This window comes from Orcinus orca, chromosome 2 (genome assembly GCF_937001465.1).
Source record: "Orcinus orca chromosome 2, mOrcOrc1.1, whole genome shotgun sequence".
Classification (NCBI taxonomy): domain Eukaryota; kingdom Metazoa; phylum Chordata; class Mammalia; order Artiodactyla; family Delphinidae; genus Orcinus; species Orcinus orca.
This window is the reverse complement of record NC_064560.1, coordinates 13,740,456-13,764,481: the sequence shown is the minus strand read 5'-3', so window position 1 is coordinate 13,764,481 and position 24,026 is coordinate 13,740,456. Positions and strand designations below refer to the sequence as shown.

At 35.8% G+C, this 24,026-nt stretch overlaps 1 protein-coding gene and 1 non-coding gene across 16 annotated transcripts in view; one reads left to right on the top strand and one right to left on the bottom strand.

Moving 5' to 3' along the window:
- MLLT10 (MLLT10 histone lysine methyltransferase DOT1L cofactor) overlaps positions 1-24,026 on the top strand; it is a 250,590-nt gene that overhangs the window by 157,872 nt on the left and 68,692 nt on the right. For 10 of the 15 annotated variants that reach the window (XR_004477508.2, XR_004477507.2, XM_033407836.2 and 7 more), the window contains 4 exons: positions 7,119-7,371; positions 10,654-11,223; positions 16,615-16,659; positions 17,510-17,542. Coding sequence is in view for 13 of the 15 variants with exons in the window: in XM_033407836.2 (XP_033263727.1) it covers positions 7,119-7,371; positions 10,654-11,223; positions 16,615-16,659; positions 17,510-17,542 (901 nt within the window). In the remaining 2 variants the exon portion in view is untranslated. The remainder of the gene's footprint in view (positions 1-7,118; positions 7,372-10,653; positions 11,224-16,614; positions 16,660-17,509; positions 17,543-24,026) is intronic. The other 5 variants (XM_033407838.2, XM_033407844.2, XM_049705554.1 and 2 more) reach the window with 5 other exon arrangements.
- Positions 8,662-8,733, bottom strand: TRNAE-UUC (transfer RNA glutamic acid (anticodon UUC)). Its single transcript has one exon. It is a non-coding gene; the product is annotated as a tRNA-Glu (tRNA).

Here is a 24,026-nt window from a genome sequence, read left to right as displayed (position 1 = left end):
ACTCCGTAGTTTGCATTGTTTCTGAAGAGAAGTCAGATGTAATTCTTATCTTTGCTCCTTTGTAGTTAAGGCTTTCCCCCCTTCTGGCTTCTTTGAGTGTTTTTTCTTTTATCTTTGATTTTCTGCATTTTGAATATGATATGCCTAGGTGTTGTTTTTGTTTGCTTGCTTGCTTTTTGGCATTTATCTTGCTTGGTATTCTCAGAGCTTCCTAGATCTGTCATTTGGTTTCTGACATTAATTTGGTTAAATTCTTAGTCATTATTGCTTCAGATATTGCCTCAGTTCCTTTGTTTTCCTTCTGGTATTCCCATTACACCTATGTTACACCTTTTGTAGTTGTCCTGTGGTTCTTGGATATTGTTCTCTGTTTCATAGTTTCTTTTTCTCTTTGCTTTCTATTTTTGGAAGTTTCTATTTTCATATCCTCACTCTCTGAGATGCTTTCCATAGCCATGCCCAGTCTACTAATGAGCGCATCAAAGGAATTCTTCATTTTTGTTATGGGTTTTTTTATCTCAAAGAGTCCTTTTAAATTTTTTTTTAGAATTTCTTTCTGCTTACAATATCCATCTGTTGTTGCATGCTGTCTATTTTTTACATTAAAACCCTTAGCATACTAATCATAGTTTAAAAAATTTCTGGGTTGGTAATTCCCACAGTCGTGCCATCTCTGTCTTTGGTTCTGATGTTTGTTCGTTCTCTTCACACGGTCTATTTGCCTCTTAGTGCACCTTGTAGTTTTTTGTTAAAAGATGTATATAATTTACTGGATAAAAGGAAGTGTGGTAAATAGGCCTTTAATAATGTGATGGTAAGAGGGACAGGAAGCATTCTATAGTCCTATGGTTAGTTCTCAGTCTTTTGGTGAGCCTGTGCCCCTGGACTGTAAACCTCACAAGTGATTCTCACCCCCTACCCAGCTTTGCTGGGACAGGATACTGTTGGGGGTTGTAGTTGGGTATTTCCCTTCCTTCACATACTTGAGGCTCTGATACAACCTCAGCAGGTTATGCTCTGGTAAAATATATTCTCCTGATAACAGGCCTTATTAAGAAGAACAGAATACCTTGGCATATTAGAATAGTTCCTTTCTGCCTCCCCTGCTGGAAGCATGAGTGTATATTTTTCTTCTGGTATTCACTGTCAAGACTTGGTAGAGCTCCTGGAGGTAAAACTTGAAAAGTGTGAGGAGTTCTTTTTTTTGGGTTTTTTTTTTTTTTTTTAATGAGACCTATCTCTGCCTTACCTTTATCTTTTTTAAAAAATAAATTTATATATTTTATTTATTTATTTTTGGCTGTGTTGGGTCTGTTGCTGTGCACATGTTTTCTCTAGTTGCGGTCAGCGAGGGCTACTCTTCGTTGCGGTGCGTGAGTGTCTCATTGCAGTGGCTTCTCTTGTTGTGGAGCATGGGCTCTAGGCGCGCGGGCTTCAGTAGTTGTGGCACACAGGCTCAGTAGTTGTGACTCCCAGGCTCTAGAGCTCGGGCTCAGTAGTTGTGGCGCACAGGCTTAGTTGCTCCGCAGCATGGGGGATCTTCCCTGATCAGGGCTCGAACCCATGTCCCTTGCATTGGCAGGCAGATTCTTAACCTTTGCACCAACAGGGAAGCCCCTCCTGGAGTTTTTAATCTCTCAGACTTGTCCACACTGAGCCTTCAACAATTTGTCAATTATACTTGAGGTTTTCCTACCCTGATACTGGTTGCCATAGAGATTTCTGTTTGGGTACGCTCTGATTCTCTGTATCTGTCTGTCTGTCTCTCTAATTTTGGTGGCAGTGGTTTGCTCTGTGACCTCACTTCTCTGATGGATCTAAGAAGAGTTATTGACTTTTCAGTTTGTTAGGCTTTTTACTTGTTAGGATGGAATGAAGACTTCAAAGTTCCTTATTACATGCTGACCAGAAAGTGCTAATATGGACATTTAATGCTAAAAACTTTGTTCTAAGCTCCACTTGCAAATTATATGTTGTATTTTCATTTTTACTTAGTTGAACAAATACCTTAAGGTTTCTTTTTGATTTCTTCTTTGACCATAGGTTACTTAGAAGCATTTTATTTACTTTTGAAATATTTAGGGGTTTTTCACGTATCTTCTTGTTGATTTCTCATTTAATGTCTTTGTGTTATAATTTATTTTAAATTTTTTTGAGATTTTCTTAATGACACAGAACATGGATTATTTTGTTTTTCTGTGTGCTTTTCAAAAGGATGTGTATTCATTCTGCTCTTATTGTACGAAGTTTTTCTATAAATATCAGTTAGGTCAAGTTGACTTATATTGTTTAAGTTTCTTTATATCCTCATTTTTTTTGGTCTATTTGTTCAGTCAGTTATTGAGAAAAAGAATGAACCTCTCTTACTATAACTATACATTTTGCTGTTTCTTTGTTTTCTCTATTCAGTTTTTGCTTCATTTATTTTGAAGGTCTCATAATTTGCAGAAACATTTAGGATTTTTATATCCTCTTAATAGACCTCTTTATCCTGGTAATATTTCTTGTTCTGAAGTGTACTTTGTCTGATATTAATGTTGTGAATTCAGCTTTCTTTGGATTAGTGTTAGATTGATATGTGTTCCCCATACTTTTAATATCTTTCTGTATTTATGTTTTAAATGGGTGTCTTGTAGACAACGTAAAGTCTTGAGTTTCTTTTTTCACTGTTACAATCTCTGTCTTTCAGTGGGGATGTTTAGGTAATTTACATATAATGTGATTATTGATATGGTTGTATTTAAATCTATCCTTTGTTAGTCCTTTTTAATTTGCCCATTATTTCTCATCTTCCTATTTTCTTTTTTTTCTCATTGAATATTTTGTATGATTGCATTTTGGCTGATTAGTAATAATTGTATTTTTTTATTAGTTGCTTTAGGGTTTATATATCTTTAGCTTGTCACAGTCTGCCTTCAAGTGATATTATACCATTTCACATATTATATAAGAACCTTACAACTGTGTACTTCCATTGCTACCCTTTTGGCTTTGGGCCTATTTTTGTCATGTTTTAAAGTTTTTACATATTTTATAAACCTCACAATTCATTGTTATTATTTTTGCTCTAGATCATCAGTTACCTTATAAAGAGACTTAAATAATTAAAAAATCTTCTGTATTTATCCATGTAATTACTGTTTCTAGTGCTCTTAATTACTTTGTGTACATCCACATTTCCTTTGTTGTTTTCCTCCTGCCTGAAAGACAACCTTTAGCATTTACTATAGTGTTAACCGCTGGTGATTAGTTCTTTCAGCTTTTTTATCTGAAAAACAATTATTTTGCCTGTGTTTTTGAAAGGTATTTTAGCTCGGTATAGAATTCTAGGTTAATGATAGTTTGTTTCTTTTAGTACATTGAAGATTTTACTCTTCTCTTTTCTAGCTAGCATCTTTTTCATGAGAAATCTGTTTTCATCCTTATTTCTTAGCACATAGGCATATTTAACCGCCCCCCCAGCTGCTTTTATCATTTTCTGTTTATTGTTGGTTTTTAGCGAGAAGCCATATGATTATGATGTGCATTCATGGCATTTTCTTTATGTTTCTTATACTTGGGGTTAGTTGATCTGTAGGTTTATAGTTTTCATCAAATTTCATAGTTTTTCTGTTATTTCTTTATTTTTTTTCTTTTTTCCCCCTGCTATTATTATTTTTAAGTCCCTCCCCCCTGCTTTTTTTTGGGTACTGCAATAGCATGTACATTAGGTTTCTTAATGTTGTCCCACAGCTTACTGGCACCCCTCCCCCCTTAAAAAGTTTTCATTCTTTTTGTGCTTCATGTTTGATAGTTTCTGTGCTGTATTCTAAGAATTGGGCTAGTGAAAAATGTGACTTTTATGGGAGACTTGAATAGTATATAATTAAAAAAAAATTTTTAACAAGCATTATTCTGTTTCACCATGTTGGTGAAAGGCAAAGCTATTGGTTGTTTTCCTTCCCTCTGCCTCCTTCTTCCAAACATGGATTACAGAGCCTTGTAGAATAAAACCTAAGGCAACCATACCTTTAAAATATAATAACTGCTATTTCTTTGGTTACCTCTGATAGCCTTTGATTAATTATGAGTCTAAAAATTTCTATTTGAAGTTAGAAATATTTTTTTGTTCCTAATTAATGCTATTTAGTAGGTATATAGGGTTTGCATCTCATCTGAGGACTAATAATTTTAGTTGGCCATGAAAGAAAAATCAAACACATTGTAGATGTCTATTTTGAAAGATTCATTAAGTTGCCTGTAAATCACAAAGTGTTTATGCACTTCTCTAAAGACTATCAATATAGCCAGATATCCAATTTTCTCTCTAGTGGAAAATAAAAAAAAGGAAGGCTATATTTTACTTAGTTGAGTACCAATTGATGTAGTTAGTTTGTATTTTATGATCAATTTACATGAATATGTATTTTTAAGCACTATAGTGGCTCTCAGAGCAATGACATGCTAATGCTATGAGAGTTACTTAGGTTGTGAAACTGACTGAGAAAACAGGTTTGTGATGTTGGGGGCATGTATAAAATTTTTTTTAACTGTTAGAATCTTCAGCTAAAGTTATTTTTGTTATGTTTTTTTTTTTTCTTACTAAGAAACCTGTGGTATCTTTTTTAAAAAATTTATGTATATTTTATTTATTTACTTACGGCTGCGTTGGGTCTTTGTTGCTGCACGCGGGCTTTCTCTAGTTGCAGTGAGTGAGGGCTACTCTTCGCTGTGGTGTGTGGGCTTCTCATTGTGGTGGCTTCTCTTGTTGTGGAGCATGAGCTCTAGGCAGGCGAGCTTCAGTAGTTGTGGCGTGCGGGCTCTAGAGCGCAGGCTCAGTAGTTGTGGTACACAGGCTTAGTTGCTCTGTGGAATGTGGGATCTTCCGGGACCAGGGCTTGAACCCGTGTCCTCTGCATTGGCAGATGGATTCTTAACCACTTGTGCCACCAGGGAAGTCCCTGTAGTACTTTTTTTTTTTTTTTTTTAAACTTACAAGGTGTTGAGGTTTGTAAAAAATAAAATGTTATGGTTTTATTTAATATGACTTTGGTCACTGAAATTTGTGTAATTTTCATTAAATGCTTTCTTTGTAATACCTTCTCTTCCAAATATCATGTTTTCATTGGATTTATGGACATATTTATACTTCAGGGGTAAGCCAGTATATTCTACTAAATGACTGGGAAAATTGACCAACCCTAATTTAGGTTGTTATGTGGAAACAGCATATTTCTGTTGTTGGTATTCTACCCAGTTTTCTCTCCTTTTCCTTATTTGACACATAGAGGACTTGAATGAAGAACACCATTGTGGTTTTTTTAGATGACTTTTAAACTTTACTAGGGTCAAATGAGTGGGTTGGAAAATCTCAGGATCAACTTAAAATATTGGAAAAGTGAAGTGTCAGGTGATTTTGAAAGTGACCTGTCTGGCTGGGAAAGGTAGTCATCCATGAAGTTTAATCAGCTTAAATATGATTGTTTTGTTAAATGGGAGTGTGTTTCCTCCTGAAATTTAGTTTGAAAACCTTTTTCTTATTTGTGGATTATAGTTTATTACAATAGTGATTAGTTTTTTATGAGATCATAATGTCTCTTGTACTTGATGGTGAAAATCTGTTCTTGGCAGTGAGATGCTGTGGGGTGCAGCAGCAACACTGGGCAAGTAGCAGAAGAGTAGTAGTAAAGATTTGGTTTTCAAAACAGTTGAAGTTTCCTCTTACTCCTTTTTTCTGAACACTGATTTGCTAACAAACCTGATTTTTATTGTCACTTTTTCATTTTTAAAATTTTTCTGATGTTTTGTACTGAGTGGTTGTTAATATGTGGCAGATTTCAGTTTTGCATATTTTCAGATTTTTCACTTGTGTTACATTGGAGATATCAGATAGAAGTATTAGAAAATTATTTATTTATTCAACAGAAATTTAGGGCTAGTTATAGTTCAGACACCAGTTTAACAATGGCAACAAAAATCCCTGACCCTTTGGACCATATAAATCTTTTTTTTAAAATTAATCAATTAATTTATTTTTGGGTGTGTTGGGTCTTTGTTTCTGTGCGAGGGCTTTCTCTAGTTGCAGTGAGTGAGGGCTACTCTTCATTGTGGTGCATGGGCCTCTCACTGTCGCGGTCTCTCTTGTTGTGGAGCACAGGCTCCAGACACGCAGGCTCAGTAGTTGTGGCTCACGGGCCTAGTTGCTCCGCGGCATGTGGGATCTTCCCAGACCAGGGCTTGAACCCGTGTCCCCTGCATTCGCAGGCAGATTCTCAACCACTGCGCCACCAGGGAAGCCCCCATATAAATCTTTAATTTCAAAGCATGTTGATTAATTTACATCTGGCATCACACTTTAATAGTCATTTAATTTGTCATTATTTGCATGCACCTTATATTAAAATGATTATTAAAAACTGGAAACTGTTTAAGTTTGTCTTTATCTTGCTTTGTTTCCCTACCATAACTAATTATAGGGGGTGATTGTGAATCAATTTTATGGTATAATTGTACTTTTAATTTTTTTAGAAATCTTAACTGCAAAATGTAACTGTTTCCTCAACTTAATACTGGGAAGAAATCTTTTCTGTTTCAAGGTTTTAAATATTTCTCTTTTGAAAAGCAGCCTTCATCTGAATTTAATAAATTCTTGCTCTGACCTATGCTAGATCTGTATAATATCAAGGATATAGTCCAGTAGTGAAATTGTAGTACCTTACTTCTCTCTAGTTGTTGCCTTTCAGTGATGAACACTAAAGCTGATTTTAATTTCATGTCTAAGAAGTAGATTGTTCTTGTTGAAAATTATGTTGCTTGAGAAACAAGTATCTTCTGTATTACTTACTGTGTGTCACTTAATAAAAACAACTAATATGTACTTTTACTAATCGCTGCAATTTGATGCTCAGTCATATTATAAATTATCTACATTTTTAAAAGAAATATTTGTACCAGACTCTAAATTGTTCTTACATGATTTTCTTAGGCAGAGTGACATGTTTTTATAACTGAAACTTTCATATGTTTATCTTTCAAGTCCAATAATTATTTATTATTAATGTGCCATCTTTTTTTCCCCCTGTAGCCAAATTGTAATCAGTTCTTTTTCCTTTTACTTCCTTTCTCAATCAAAATGTTAGACTTATACAAGCACTAGCAGCAACTCTATATCTGGATCATTGAAGCGCTTGGAAGATACTGCAGCACGATTTACAAATGCAAATTTCCAGGAAGTCTCTGCGCACACTACTAGTGCAAAAGATGTTTCAGAGGCTAGAGGGTCAGAGGGCAAAGGGAAGAAATCTTCAGCTCACAGCTCAGGTCAAAGGGGAAGAAAGCCTGGTGGAAGAAATCCAGGAACGACTGTATCAGCAGCTAGTCCTTTCCAGCAAGGTATTAATTATGATATTTTAGTTGAAATACTTGTTCTTGTGATGATCAATAGTAGTTAAGTTTTATAAAAGAATTTACCTTTTACTTATAACTATTGGATAATTAGAGATTATTTTATGATTAGTTGCTATAGTAAGATTACTTTAAAGACTAGTATTCCTTCTTCAAACGTTTCTGGGAACTTTGCTTTCTTTTTGTGTTATGGCCTGTGCTTCTAAAGTTGAACTGTAATTTTTTTTAATGTTTAAATAGATGTGGAATAAAGTTTAAGTCTGAGGAGAAAAACAATAAAAGCTGGAGTTTTCCTTTCCTTTCTGCTCAACAGAAAAGTCATTCTAATTTATAAATTGTTTTTATTTGTCTTTTCCAGTTGAACACTAAAACGGTTAAGGTATACATTTTCAATAAGTGAATAAGTACTCAGTAATTTTTAGGGGAGCTAAATAGTTCTCGGTAAATAATACTTGCTGATTATTAATGCATTTATTATAAAGCTTGAAGATGAAAGTAGAATTCTGCTCAGCCTACATATCTTTTGGTAATTATGGCTGCTGTATGTACAGGATGCCCAGCTAGTTTTGAGTTTTAGTTAAACAACAAATTATTTTTTTCAGTGTGTGTCCCATGCATTTATTTGGGACATACTTATACTGAAAAATAATTTGTTGTTTAACTGATATTCAGAATTAACTAGGCATTTTGTGTTTTATATGACAAGTCTGTTTTATGGAGAACAAAATAACTCAGCTAAACCTTAGAATACATTAGCCCAATGTTCTAGGTTTTTATTTTGAAATAAATATGTTGAGAAATGTAAGTGCTAAAACTGTTCGAGACAAAAACATTTAGTAAAATAAAGGCCTCCTCTCCCTCGCCCCCACCCCAGCCCTTTGTCCCCTAGGAGTAAATGAGGGAAAAAGTTGTCCTTTTCTTTACCCTGTTAAAGCTTTTGCTGACAATAAAAATTATGCCCATAATCTACCAGGACATAATTTGAATATGTAGAGAGATGCTGTCTGCTGACCTCTTCATTAAAAAGTATATTCATATATTTTTAAACTAAGTTATTTTGTGCTTCAAGATTTTCAAGTCCTAGATTTTTTTTTCTTTTTGCCTCATATAACAAAAAGTTAGACAAGTAGAAAAGAAATGAAATGCTAAATTTGCTGTTTTATGTTTAATAAATTTACTGTATATTATTTTTATGATACTTTGAAAAACAAATAGTAAAACTGTAGTTTTTGGTTTTTTCGTTTGTTTGTTTTTGCCACCTGGGTTTCGGGATCTTAGTTCCCTGACCAGGGATCAAACCTGGGCCACGGCAGTGAAAGTGCCAAGTCCTAACCACTGGACCACCAGGGAATTCCTGTAAAACTAAGTTTTAATGTAACTTCATTCACGTTTTGAATGTGATTAGCAGAATTCAGTCATCTCTTCTCTATAACTAAGACCTTATTTTGTACTTGTAAAACTGCATTGAGTTTTTAATGTTATCTTTGAAGTACTAATTCATTTAGAAAAGCGAGCTCTCATTTTCTTAAATTTCACAATATTGGAGAGTCTTTCCCTGCTTCTGTTAAGATATGGTAGAGAACGTGTTATGTTTTTATATCTGAAGTAATATCCTGAAAAGTTTTAAAAGTTGAAATTTAAAGGTAGGGCATTTAAGGTAATTTTTTTTTTTAAATTGCAGGTAGTATGTGAATTTTAGAAAATACACATTTAAAATATTGTGTATACTAAGTGTTTTAAAGTATTTGCTATGCTGTCGTGAGCTTTTAACACCAGCTGTAAAAACAAAAATGTGCAGGAAAAAAAACAGATGGTGACAGATCAGAATGGATAATAAAGAACTTCTTTATAGCTGTTAATTAAGTGGCAAATTGCAGTTATCCTTAAATGATTGATGTAATGTAAATGGCTTCTTAATATGTATATATTTTTTTTACACAGAAATGGCCTGAAAATGGTCACATCGGTACAAGTAATTTTGTAGATTAATAAGGCAGATATTCTCTTGAAGGAGTTAAATTTTAGAACTATTAATTTTTTTTAATGAGCCATTTTAGAAGAGCTTAAAATTTAAAAACCAAAACCTTGAGACTTTAGTTAAAAAAATTATTTCTTATGTGTAGGGAAAAAATATCTTTGTAAATATTTAGGCAGATTTATGTGTGATTACTTACGAATGTTCTCTACAGTAAAATTTAACACTTAGCTTGGAATTTCCTTTCCACTGCCAACAGAACACTTTATTTTGAGCTTTCGTTTCTTGAAGACATTAGGTAAAACATGACATAGTTTAGTTTTATGAAACACAATAGATGTTGGTCAAAACTGAGTCTAAACACTTGTTACTTCATTTGGCAAGCGTGGCGAGAGTGTTTGATGAAGTGGGATGGTGGATCGAATTTGTTTCAGCCCAGCCATTAGTTTTAACCTGGTAAATAAGAACCTTGAGGTTTTTATATCTCATAATGGCACGGTGGGCTTACTAATATTCTTTAAAGAGTGGGGAAAAAATAAGCAGTTGTGAGAGATTCATGAGAGGTGCCCCTCCTATGATTTTACTTTCATAAAAGCAATAGTAGAATATAAGTGGCTGGTTTCTTTTCTTTATGCATCTCCGTGGGAGGTGGACTGGGAGAATGTGAGTTATATAGATTAGGTTCCATATGATGATGATTATATCAAATCCGTGTTTTGGTGGGGTAGATATAACTGAAAGATAACATTCGCCAACATTATCTTGAAGTTAAAACTCAGAACTTAACGACCTGAGCAACATCTTTTGGATCTTATTGTATGTTGGGAACATTTATAATCATACCTTCAATAATTGCAAGAAAGGAAGTTCCCAAAGCCATGCAGAGTTCAATCATAGTCATTTCAGAGTCTCCTTGAGACTTCGCTTTTCTTTGGTCCTTCCTCAAGCATACACAAGGCATTTGGGGGAGAGTAGAGGAATGCTGCCATGGTAAAAGGTAGGTTAAATAAAGCACATCTTATATCTTGGTAATTGTACAAGTAATAGCGTATAATTCAAGAGTTAATATTCAGTTTAATAACTATAAAAAGTATTTTTAAAACATAATTTTATAGATAAACTTGATTTCAGTAATAATCCTTAAAAAATCTAGCTTTGTTACATACTGATGTCCTAAGTTTTATAATTTTTTTCATCCTCTCTTTTTGATGATTGTGTCATTTCTACTGCTCATGGGAACTTTTGCATCCAATTTTTTCTTTTCCTACCCCATTTTTTTTTTTCCCCCACTACAGGCAGTTTTTCAGGAACTCCAGGCAGTGTAAAATCATCTTCGGGAAGTTCAGTACAGTCTCCCCAGGATTTCTTGAGCTTTACAGACTCAGATCTGCGTAATGACAGTTACACTCACTCCCAACAGTCATCATCAACCAAAGATGTACATAAAGGAGAGTCTGGAAGCCAGGAAGGGGGGGTAAATAGTTTTAGTTCCATAATTGGTCTCCCTTCAACCTCAGCTGTTATTCCGCAGCCTAAAAACTTTGAAAATTCACCTGGAGATTTGGGTAATTCCAGCCTTCCTACAGCAGGATATAAGCGGGCTCAAACTTCTGGCATAGAAGAAGAAACTGTAAAGGAAAAGAAAAGAAAAGGAAATAAACAAAGTAAGCATGGGCCTGGTAGACCCAAAGGAAACAAAAGTCAAGAGAATGTTTCTCATCTCTCAGTTTCTTCTGCTTCACCAACGTCATCTGTAGCGTCAGCTGCAGGAAGTGTAACCAGCTCTAGTCTCCAGAAATCCCCCACGCCGCTCAGGAATGGGAGTGTGCAGAGTCTTAGTGTGGGCTCCTCTCCACTTGGTTCAGGTAGGCTTGGCCCCTTGTTTTCTCCCTCCCTCCCTCTCTCCCTCCCTCCCTCCCTCTCACCCACCCACCCACCGCCACTGCCACTGCCACTGCCACTGCCACCACCACCAAGCAAATTTATTTAATTTTATTTTTTTAAAACTTTATTTATTTTTGGCTGCATTGGGTCTGTTGCTGCGCACGGGCTTTCTCTAGTTTTGGCGAGCTGGGGCTACTCTTCGTTGCAGTGTGCAGGCTTCTCGTTGCAGTGGCTTCTCTTGTTGCGGAGCATGGGCTCTAGGCACGTGGGCTTCAACGGGGTTAGTTGCTCCACGGCATGTGGGATCTTCCTGGACCAGGGCTCGAGCCTGTGTCCCCTGCATTGGCAGGTGGATTCCTAACCACTGTACCACCAGGGAAGTCCCCACAAATTCATTTTAAACTATCATTATGATAATACTGTGAGTTGCTAAGTGACGTTTAATTATCTTAATGAAAAGTGTTACGATCTTAGGAGGACAGTTTGGTCTTTGGAAAAGACATTTGGCACTAATCCAGTTTTACTTAATATAGGCTAAATAGTTAAAAGATAAATTCTTAAAAGATTTTCCTAGCTGTTATTGATTTAGGGAAATTTTGTGTGTGGGAAATCATGTTTTTTACTGATTACTGATTACTTTGTGAGGGCAGTGTCTGTGGTACATCTGTGGCAGAAAAATATGAATTTGTATCCCTTTTACCTCACCAGTAGGTAGACAGAAATTTAGGGAGAAATTCCCATAAATATTATTTCACCAAAATAAATGACTTAAATTTAGACTTGTCAAGTTTTTTTTTTTTTTTTTTGTGGTACGCGGGCCTCTCACTGTTGTGGCCTCTCCCGTTGCAGAGCACAGGCTCCGGACGCGCAGGCTCAGCGGCCATGGCTCACGGGCCCAGCCGCTCCGCGGCATGTGGGATCTTCCCAGACCGGGGCATGAACCCGCGTCCCCTGCATCGGCAGGCAGACTCTCAACCACTGTGCCACCAGGGAAGCCCTAGGATTTTTTTTTTTTTCTTAAACTTGAGTTTTAAAATCACTCTGAAGAGTGTATGTATCTTGTTAAAGCCATACTTAGGAAATAAGATTAGTTGTTGAAAACTATTTGAGGTAATATATTATTTAATCTTACACATTTTAATAAAAGTTTTATGACTAGATCAGAGCACTCTCTCACTGATAAGCTTAGTACTAAAAAGTCTATGCTTATCTAGAAGAAGCTGGCTAAATGCCATGAGTATTTAGGAATTATGCCTTCTTACCATAAGTTAAGAATTGCTAACTGCTGTTGAAACTTAGCATGTGCTGCACACTGTCTTAAGCACTTGACAAGCATCAAGTATTATCGCTCATTATATAGAAGAGGAAACAGAGACAGAATTCTCACAGCTCTAAGTGGTGGAGCTATGCATTTTCCTTGATTCCAGAGACACTTAATTATAAAATTCAAGGGATGTTTGCTGATGAGGGTGTAAAACCTTGCTAGTATACTGTCAGTCATGCTTTAAGCAATGGGATCAACAAGAGAGTTTGAGCCAATAATTTAACTTGCAACAATAGTACCTCCTACTAGTATCAAAATGTTAATTTTTCCTTTGGCCTAATTTTAGATTGAGAAAGCACTTAGTAATTGTAAGAGCAGAAAACTCACTCCTGTATAAATAAGTCAGAAGGAGAAAATGTGTACCGTGTTATCAAGAATTGTTTTCCATGATGCCCTTTTAAAGATTCATGTGCAAGTAACAATGCAGGTGACCTTGTAAACACCTGTTAATTATAAGGTTAGACTGTAACAAGCAGTATAATCCTAGCTCCAGGAGGTTAGGGGCTGTGTTTGTCATGTTCATTACTGTCTCCCCACTGCCAGCACAGTGCTTTGACCATAATAAATGCTAAACATTAAAAAACAAAAAAAAGAATGAATACTATTAGTAATCACTGAGAATGTTATCATGTGTTTGGTAGTATCCTGTGTGATTTTGTACTTGTCTTTCAAATGTTTTTGCCAGGTTGCAAGTGAAATTATTTATTGTAAAGCTTTTCACGTATCAATAGTATTACAGACCAGTTTTAGGATATATAATTAGTTGGAAAAGACCATGGACAAGATGAAATTTGAATTGTACTTTGGAGTAGGCAGAAAAAGAAGGCCAACATTATTATCAGAAAAGATAGTAAAGGTATATTTGAAGGGTAAACTTCATAGAAACAAGAAACTTGTGTTTGTGGGATAGTTAGAAGTAATGTTGATTAAATAGAGCAGGATGAGTTTATGGAGAGTTGAATGCCAGGCTGAAGAAATCAGACTTTGAGGCTAGTGGTCTTTCTCCTAGAATTAGCATTCTGGACTTAATTCTGGCAACTTACTATTAAAAGAATTTTAGAGTAATCAAAATTCTCTCATGACATGTTCAAATTATAGTAGAGCATATGTAGCAAGATATTTATTCTAGGAGGCCTAGATCCAGTCAGAATAGAAACCCAGAAAACACCTCTAAACTTGTCTGATCAAGGATTTGTATTGTAAGATTTTTATTAAATCACAGTACATCCTGATAAATGACCTACTGTTTTATACTGACTTGTACCAAATGTTTTAAATGGCTACTAAAGGTTGTAAGTTTTGGCTTACAAATTATATTAAACTTTTGATTGAATTCTTTCCTACGTATGTTCTTTTGAGCTCTTAATAGGCACCTGGTCTTTTGAAACATTGAAAATTAAGATGTTGAAAACATTGAATATTTTGGAAGAGTTGACGTGCTGTATTTGTCCTTTTCTGTTTTCCTTTTATTTATTTATTTATTTGTTTGTTTGTTTTTGGCTGCGTTGGGTCTTCGTTGCTATGCACGGCCTTTCTCTAGTTGCTGCAAGCGGGGGCTACTCTTCGTTGTGGTGTGCGGGCTCTAGGTGCACGGGCTTCTGTAGTTGTGGCTCTCTGTCTCTAGAGCGTAGACGCAGTAGTCGTGGCGCATGGGCTTAGTTGCTCCGCGGCATGTGGGATCTTCCTGTACCAGGGCTCAAACCCGTGTCCCCTGCATTGGCGGGCGGATTTTTAACCACTGCGCCACCAGGGAAGTCCCTGTTTTCCTTTTTATCTCAACCACATTAGGAGAGTTTATGATTTAGTAAAGTGAAGGTTAGCATTTTTTCTTCACAAAAATCATCATCTTATTTTCTCTGAGAAAAGTTTGGTATTCGTTAAATGATGGTGGTTTAACATTAATTTCTTTTCTTTGGGCATGCTCTGTCCTTTCAAAGTATAGGGTTCCCTGTTTTTTGTTTTTTAAACTCAGTCTCTAATTCTTTAATAGAATGCCTCTATACCTTTCTCAGTTAAGATACCTGAAATCTATTTCAGTGATAGAATTCTTTAGTGGTGATACATGCTATAAAAGGAGATTCTGGAAAGGCAGTCCTTTGGTTGTGAGACTATGTACTTAATCTTAAATTGTTCCTGATTTCACAAAGACAAGTTATTACTATGAGTAGATCGCCTCAATAGAAGTTTCTTCTGGCTTCTCCTGAAATATGAAGGTTATGAAAGTTTAACTTGAGCCTGTGTAACTATGAAAGGGAACTTGTTAAATGTATCCCTGTTTATGTCATATCTACTTCTGTTGGTAAAGTGAAACTGAGGAGTCTTTTTTTGATAAAATATTTTAATTAGAAATAGACTGATTCTGTAAACAGGTAAGGGAATCATATAGATGAAATATTAATCTAATAAACTCATGAGAGTAGAGTTACTAACACAGTATTGTAGATGAAGGAGTAGTTACAGTTAGTGAACATAATTCACATCTAAATGACTCAGGTTCATGATTTTATATACATTGATTATATTGGGTTATAAATGAAAATCATAAAGGATATTGGATGCTGCTAAGACCAGGATATACCTTGGAATTTGCTTTCTTAGAAAATCCCCTGATTTTGTTTTGGCTTTTGATGATCTGAAAATTTGCTGGCCCTATGTCATGGCTGTCTTTCTATAAAAGTACTAGATCAAAGGCCAGAATAGCCATATTCCAGTTTTTTGTCCCCACTGAGAAAATCCTTCTGCATGAGTGTCCTTTGATTATTTTTTAGGACCATTCCAAACAACTACCATTTCTCTATAATGTAACATGTCTATCTCTTTAATAGCCTTTTAAAATCTCACTTGTATTGCATTTGTTACTGAAGCATTAAGGTGGCAAATTCTCCCACCATGACTCATTTTCGAGGGTCATCTGGAAAGGACTTACACTAAACTGGCCTAAGTGTTTGATTTTTTAACAGTATCTAATGTCAAGTTCTTTTAACATTACAGTGATTGCAAGTGAGTGCTGGCTTCCTCTACCTTGCTTTGTCTTTCTTCTTAAGCTCAAGTTATTCAGAGTGGGCCAATGATTAGACTTGAGTTCTGAGGTAGATGTGTGAGTGATGGTTGCCTGGAAGGCTCTGCTGTGCACATGGTTCCTAGAAGTCATGTTTTTGGTTAAGTAATAGCCAGAGAATTCCTGCGGCTTCCTGCGGCGGCTTGCGGGATCTTAGTTCCCCAGCCAGGGATCGAACCCTTGCCTCCTGCAGTGGAAGTGCAGAATCTTAACCACTGGGCCGCCAGGGAGTTCCCAGGCCAGGAATTTTGAGTCAAAGCCTTAGCACTGGTTTTATCGATTACTTTTCCTTTGGAGTGTCATATGGAAATTTATTTCCCATTTCTGAGCAGATTTTGCTTTTAGCAGTGTTTTGTTGCTTCATGTCACCCTCTGCTCGTTCTCCTCATTTGGGTGGAGTAAAAGAATAAGAGTAATGGCTTTTCATTCATTATCATCATCAAAAATGAAAGGTAGAAGAAAGTAAGCAGACTGTAGTTTAATGAGTTTTTTATTGTTATGTAAGTCATAATGGATTTCTGCTCAGATATAAACTAAATAATTTTCATACTTAAATTGTAATTTCTAATTGAACATAGCATTCAAATGTGTTTGATACACTGTTCTCATCTAATGAATTACATAAAGCACATTAGTTTATCTCATTGCCTAACTCTACTTCCTCATAGAAGTGAATCCATTTATTCTTAAATGCTTGTTATACAGATTCATTTGTAAGCCCTTCTGTCTTTTCCTCATTCGTTGCACACATATACATGCACACACATTTCTACACTGTCCTGTTAAGATTTGTGAGAATGCCATCATGTTTGGTCCTCCTACCCCTTATGTCCCAATTACTGGCTCATAATTTCTGTTCTTGCATTTCTGTTTGCCCTGCTCAGCTAGACTTTTAGGTGAATGTTTTCCTGTTTTTCTGGCCTGTTTCTTTTCTGCCCTTAACTCACTGGCAACTTCTTTGCTGATTTCCTTTCTCCTCCCTCCCAACAGAAATTTCCATGCAGTATCGGCATGATGGAGCTTGTCCAACAACTAGTAAGTTGTATAACTGGGTTGGTAACCCAGACTTTTTGACTCCTACTCTAGTGCTTTTTCTAGTATATTATGCCACTTCTGAACCTTTAAATTTTAATTTTCTCAGATGCAGTTGGTTCTTAATTGAATAGATTTCTTTCTCCTACAAAGGTAGCTTAACTTGCTGCTTTGTCCTGTGTTCAGGATCCATATTAGAGTCAAATTGTGACCAAATTTTGTTGATTGCTGACCTTTTAATATGGTGCTTCCATTGTAGAATTGTGACTTCTGTTCCCCAATGAAGTAATATTTCCAATTTTTTTGTTTTTCACTAATCTTAATGTTAATATTTGTATATTGTCTTTAGATATCTTTTTTTGCTTAGGCCTCTGCATATCTTGAGCCTATTATACTAAAGTCTAGGAATTGAGAATGTTTGATCAGGTTAGATGATAAAATGAGGTTTTTCGTTATAATAAATACTATTAAGTGTGACCAAAGGTGGATTTACCTGTATAGAATTGCATCTTATAGATACTGACTTTCAGCCAGAAAGACATTACATAGTTAGACTACTAAATGTCTTTTTAAAAGTAGCTTTATTTATTACTAAGGAGATTTGTCATCATTATGACAGTATATCTGACATGTTATTTAAATTTAGTAGGTACTATATTGGCAAGTGAAATGCAGTATCTAGAAATTTATACCATGTGAAGACTGAGCCAAGCTTGTAGTTTTAATGATTTAAGCAATGATCCAAGGTAGATTTACTGAGATTTTATTATACTGATGCAGCCTATGCCTATGTATTTCTTTTGTGTGTTTGAGAATGATCTTAACCTGAAGTCCTTTTTTCCTTACTTAAAAGCTTTCTCAGAGTTGCTGAATGCAATACACAATGGTAAGTTTTATTAGAATCTTCTCTGGTGGTTCATTTATTACAAAGGTTGCCTTTTGTAGAGATTCCCAATTGAAAGCTTGCATGTTCCATTGATGAAGTGAAACCTAGCTCTGAATCAATTGTTTAGCACCTTAGTGAAAACTTTTTGTGGATTGCCTACAGGAGGATTATAGGTCAACTTAGTTCATCAGTTTGGCTTCTGTTGTCTCTTTGTAAGGCAAAATGGTGATAGTGTTGTTCTACCTTTATGAAAGTCATTTTTCTATTTTTGCAGATAGTTTTTTCTAGTTCTTATGAGCTCTGGCTTGCCAGTGCAGTTGGTGATTGGTACCTACATCAGGAATTTGCTGCTTCTTCCACAACTGGGAATGTGAATTTTATTTTTAGGATTAAAATAATAATAATAGTTTTATTATTCTATTTCTCTATTCCATTTAGTGAATAAACATAAGATAACCTTTTACATTATGTCTAATTTGAGGCCAGGTTTTTACAGGGACTTGCATCTTTTGCAGGATTGGGTTCTGAAATCAGAATATAAGGCAAATGCTATCATTTTTTTTAACTTTTAAGATATAATTATAATGGAGTTTATTTTTGCAAAAGTGGTAGGGAGTTTCTTCAGTTCCAAGAACCTTCCTTAATTATTTGCTGTTTAAAGAAAATTCTTGAATCTAGTATCATCTTTGTTGATTATCTTTTTTAGTCATTAGCTGACATACCTCTTATTTGTTCAAGACTGTTTAAATGATTCCAAGCAGTTTTCCCAACACATTTTCATTAACTTTCTGAAATTTTGCATATTTTGCTAATGTAATTTAATTTGCACGTCGTTTTGCATTGCATTTGGATTAAATTGTCAGGTGTTTACAAATCTATAGCCAGCAAGAGACTAATGGCACGATGAACAGGCATAGACACTGTGTTGATTTGAGGGCTAGTGTGGTTGGGATGGGAAACCCATAATGAGCATTTTATTAATGGGTACATTTTTAAAATAACTCTTGCTTCCCTGTGTAACCTGGAACTGCAGACTCTTAGAATAAATATTCCAGATAAAAAGGAACTCTTGAATATTGGGTATCTAGAGGAAAGGGATTAGAAGCATTCTTAAGAATAAACCAAATATGTTACCATTCTTTGATAGGAAAGTATAAAACATCATTTTCAGTTTGCATAGGTAAATTTAGACTTGCTCTTTAATTTTGGAATATTAGAATTTGGAGGCATGCTGAAAGTTTGAAAAGAGTATATTTGGGGTAAAAAAGGAAGTAGATACTGTTGGGAGCCACCTAAATCCTTTGTCGTTATTAACTGACATAGTACTGGGTTGTATTAATTTAACAGGCAAATTGTCATGTTTCTTTGCATTGGTGAATGAAGTTAATGTCATGGGATTAATATAATGAACACAGGTTTTCTTTAAAATCTTGGGTTATTTTGTAACTGGAAATTTGACCCCCATCACCCATTCCATCCCATCCATTGATGGACATTTAGGTTGTTTCCGTGTCTTGGCTATTGTAAATAGTGCTGTAGCGAACATGGGGGTACATAGATCTTTTTGAATTAGTGCTTTTGTCTTCTTCAAATAAATACCCAGAAGTGGATCCATATGGTAGGACATTTTTGTTTTTTAAAGGAACCTCCAAACAGTTTCCCAGTAGTGGCTGCACCAATTTACATTCTCACCAACAAGGGTTCCCTTTTCTCCACATTCTCACCAATACTTATTTCTTGTATTTTTGATAATAGCCATTCTAACAGATGTGAGGCGATATCTCGTGACTCTCATTTGCATTTCCCTGATGATTAGCGATGTTAAGCATCTTTTCATATGTCTGTTGGCCATCTGTGTGTCTTCTTTGAAAAAATGTCTCTTCAGATCCTCTGCTCAGTTTTTAATCGGATTTTGTTTCCCTCTTGAATTATAGGAGTTCTTTATATATTTTGGATATCAACCCCTTATCAGATACAATTGACCCTTCAACAGTTGAAACAACTAGGGGTTGGGGTGCTGACCCCTGAGCAGTTGAAAATCAAGTACTGCTATCTCTGCCTCAGAAACAAAGGAAATGACAAATGACTCACCCAAAGCAGGAAGCAGAAACAGTTTAGATAGAATCAAAACTTAAACCCTGGTTCATTTGATTCCACGTATTATGATTTAGAAGCACACACAAACTTTCCCCCACACTTAAAGATTTGTAAAATGAAAATACAGGTACTATGTTTTTTTTTTTTTTTTTTTTTGCGGTATGCGGGCCTCTCACTGTTGTGGCCTCTCCCGTTGCGGAGCACAGGCTCTGGACACGCAGGCTCAGCGGCCATGGCTCACGGGCCCAGCCGCTCCGCGGCATGTGGGATCCTCCTGGACTGGGGCGCGAACCCGTGTCCCCTGCATCGGCAGGCGGACTCTCAACCACTGTGCCACCAGGGAAGCCCCAGGTACTATGTTTATTGAAAAAAAACAAAACATTAAGTGTACTTGCACAGTTCAAACCCATATTCAGGGGTCAGCTGTGTATGATTTGCAGATATTTTCTCCCTTTTGGTAGGTTGCCTTTTCATTTTGTTGATGGTTTCCTTGGCTTTGTGGTAGCTTTTTACCACTTGTTTATTTTTGATGTATTACCACTTGTTTATTTTTGATGTATTACCACTTGTTTATTTTTGTTTTTGGTATCAAGTCCAAAAAATCATCACCAAGAGCAATGTCAAGGAGCTGACTGCCTATGTTTTCTTATAGGAGTTTTATGGTTTCAGGTCTTACATTCAAGTCTTTAATCCATTTTGTCTCTTTTGCCACAAATTGACCGTATACGCTTGGGTGTATTTCTGGGCTCCCTGTTCTGTTCCGTTGATCTATGTGTCTGCTTTTATGCCAGTACCATACTGTTTTGACTAGTGTAGCTTTGTAATATAGTTGAAATCAGGGAGCATGATGCCTCCAGGTTTGTTGTTTCTCACAATTGCTTTGTCTATTTGGGGCCTTTTGTGGTTCCATACAAATTTTGGGATTGTTTTTTCTATTTCTCGGAAAAGTACCATTGGAATCTTCATATGGATTACACTGAATCTATGGCTTCCTTTGGGTAGTGTGGACATTTTAACAATATTAATTTTTTCATCCCGTGACTACAGAATATCTTTCCATTGTTTGTGCCTTCAATTTCTTTCATTAATGTCATTTAGTTTTCAGTGTAGAGATCTTTCACCTCCTTGGTTAAATTAATTCCTATGTATTATTCTTTATGATGCAGTTGTTAGTGGGATTGTTTTATTAATTTCTCTTTCTGATAGTTTGTTATTAGTATATAGAAATGCAACTGATTTTGTATATTGATTTTATATTCTGCAACTTTACTGAATTTGTTTATTTGTTTAACGTTTTCTTTTGTGGAGTCTGTAGGGTTTTCTATATATAGTATCATGTCATCTGCAAATAGTGACGGTTTTACGTCTTCGCTTCCAATTTGATGTCTTTTATTTTGTTTTCTTGCCTAATTGCTCTGGACTTATATTTTTAATTACAAAGACAAGTGTAGAATTGGCACCTAGTGAAGTAATATTTAGCCTGTGGAGGATTGAAGGAGAGTTGCTTGGACTTAGTTGGAAAAATCCATATGTTTGTGTTTTCTCCTTTTTCAAATGTATTCCATTTTTTTGGTTTTAATTGTGGTAAAATACACATAATATAAAATTTGTCATTTTAACCATTTTTAAGTGTACAGTTAAGTAGTGTTTAATATATTCACATTGTTGTACACCCAATCTCCAGAATTTTTTAATTTTACAAAAACTGAAACTATAGTCATTAAACAACAGCTCCCCATTTCCCCTTCCCCCCAGCCCCTGACAACGAGCATTTTACTTTGTATGAATTCAACTACTCTAGATACCTCATGTGAGTTAGAATCATGTAGTATTTGTCTTTTTGTGACTGACTTACTTCACTTAGCATAATGTCCTCAAGGTGCATCCATGTTATAGGATGTGTCAGAATTTCCTTCCTTTTTAAGTCTGAATAATACTAATGCTGCATTGTATTATATACCACATCTTACCATTTATCTGTTAAGGGACACTTGGGTTGCATTCACCTTTTGGCTGTTGTAAATAAGCTGCTTTGAACATGGATGTTCAGATATCTTTTCAAATCTCCATTTTACCCAGAAGTGCAATTGCTGGATCATATGGTAGTTATATTTAAAAATTTTTTTAATTGAGGTATAGTTGATTTACAATATTATATTAGTTTCAGGTGTACAACATAGTGATTCAAAATGTTTATAGATTATACTCCATTTAAAGTTATTATACATTATTGGCTATTATACATCCCTGTGCTGTACAGTAGATCTTTGTAGCATATTTATTTTATACAGTTATATATATATATTTTTTTTTTTTTTGGTGGTATGCGGGCCTCTCACTGTTGTGGCCTCTCCCGTTGCGGAGCACAGGCTACGGATGCGCAGGCTCAGCGGCCGTGGCTCACAGGCCCAGCTGCTCCGTGGCACGTGGGATCTTTTCCGGACCAGGGCACGAACCCGTGTCCCCTGCATCGGCAGGCGGACTCTCAACCACTGTGCCACCAGGGAAGCCCAATATACACTTACATTTTTGATTTTCAAAATCTGTTTCCAAGGTGACTGCACCATTTTAAAAATTCCCACCAACAGTGTACAAGGATTCCAATTTTTCAATATCCTTGCCAACACTTAATTGTTTTTGCTTTTTTTTTTTTGATAGTAACCATCCTAATGGGTGTGAGGTGTCAAATGTTAGCTTAAAATTTTTTTTCTTCTTCATTATATTGAGTATCAAGCAATAAAAACTGTGAGACTTGTCTCTGGGGGGAGGAAAGAAAAAGAAGAATTTACATTCCATTTTATTCTTCTGTATTTGTTTTTTATGGTTGCTCTAACAACTTATCACAAACTTAAAGCAGAACAAATTTATTACAGTTCTGTAGAAGTCTGACATGGACCTCACTGGGTTAAAATTAAGGTGTTGGCAGGCTTTGAACCTTTTCAAAATTTCTAGAGGAGGATCTCTTTCCTTATATTTTCCAGTTTTGGGAGGCTGCCTGCTCTCCTTGCCTTGTGGCCCCCATCCTCCATCTTCAGAGCCATCAATTATGGGGAAGTCCCTCTAATGCTTCAGTCCGTCTGGTTCTCAGATACACTTTATGAGAACTCTTATGATTAGGTTGGGCCCACCCAGACAATTCAGGATAAGCTCTGCATCTCTGGGTCCTTAACTTAGATAAATTTGTGTAGTCCCTTTTGCTATTTAAGGTAACGTATTCACGGGTTCTGGACATTAAGGCATGGACACCTTGGGGACAGGTGGGGGGGCATTATTCTGTATACCATGTCTGCTCACAATTATTCTAACTGCCATACTTTAAGAAGATGTTACTAAAATCATTTCCAGGGTTAGGATTTATTAGTACATGTATTTTTTGAATAGTTTTGGTTTTAGCACCTTTTTTGTTAGCTTTTTTCCGATAAATTACTAGTGACCAGTTCTGGTTGCCAATTCCCGGAGACAGGTTTTTATCTTACTTGATTTCATTTCAGAGAAATTGTTGGCCATTCTCTTTTTTTTTTTTTGTGGTACGCGGGCCTCTCACTGTTGTGGCCTCTCCCGTTGCGGAGCACAGGCTCTGGATGCACAGGCTCAGCGGCCATGGCTCCCGGGCCCAGCCGCTCCACGGCATGTGGGATCTTCCCAGACCGGGGCACGAACCCGCGTTCCCTGCATCGGCAGGTGGACTCTCAACCACTGCGCCACCAGGGAAGCCCGGCCATTCTCTTTTGAAGCTTTCTGTATTCCATTATAGCATTCTCCTCTATCTTTTTTATAAATTATAAAATACTTCAAATTTATAGAAAAGTACAGAGATTATGAATTTATTAGAAATATAACACCTGTTAATATTTTGCCATATTTTCATACATCCCTTTTCAGCTTTTATTCTGAAATATTTGATACATTGAAAGCAATATGTATAAGTTATGTGGCCACACTAATAAAATGAGCACTCAGGAATCTACCACCAATTTAAGAAATAGAATGTTACCAGCACTGTTGAATATAGTGCATGCTTTTCACCATTGCATTCCCCAAGGTTAATGACTATCCTGAATTTTGTTTATCATTCCTTTGATTTAATTAATTGTTTTGCATGTACGTATAAAATTACACCCCTTATTTCTTTTTCTTTTTTCATACTTCTCTCATCCTTTTTCAGAGTAAATGGTTCTTGTTCTACTTCTCTAGTATCTTATCTTTTCCCCCCAAAATTTTTAATGAAGTAAAATTTATGTAATATAAAAGTTACAGTTTTAACCATTTAAAAGTATATAATTCAAAGGTTTTTGGTACACAGTTGGCCCTTGAATAACTCAGGGGTTAGGGGCCCTGACGCCCCTCACATGTAGAAAAATTTGGATAAAATTTATAGTTGGCTCTT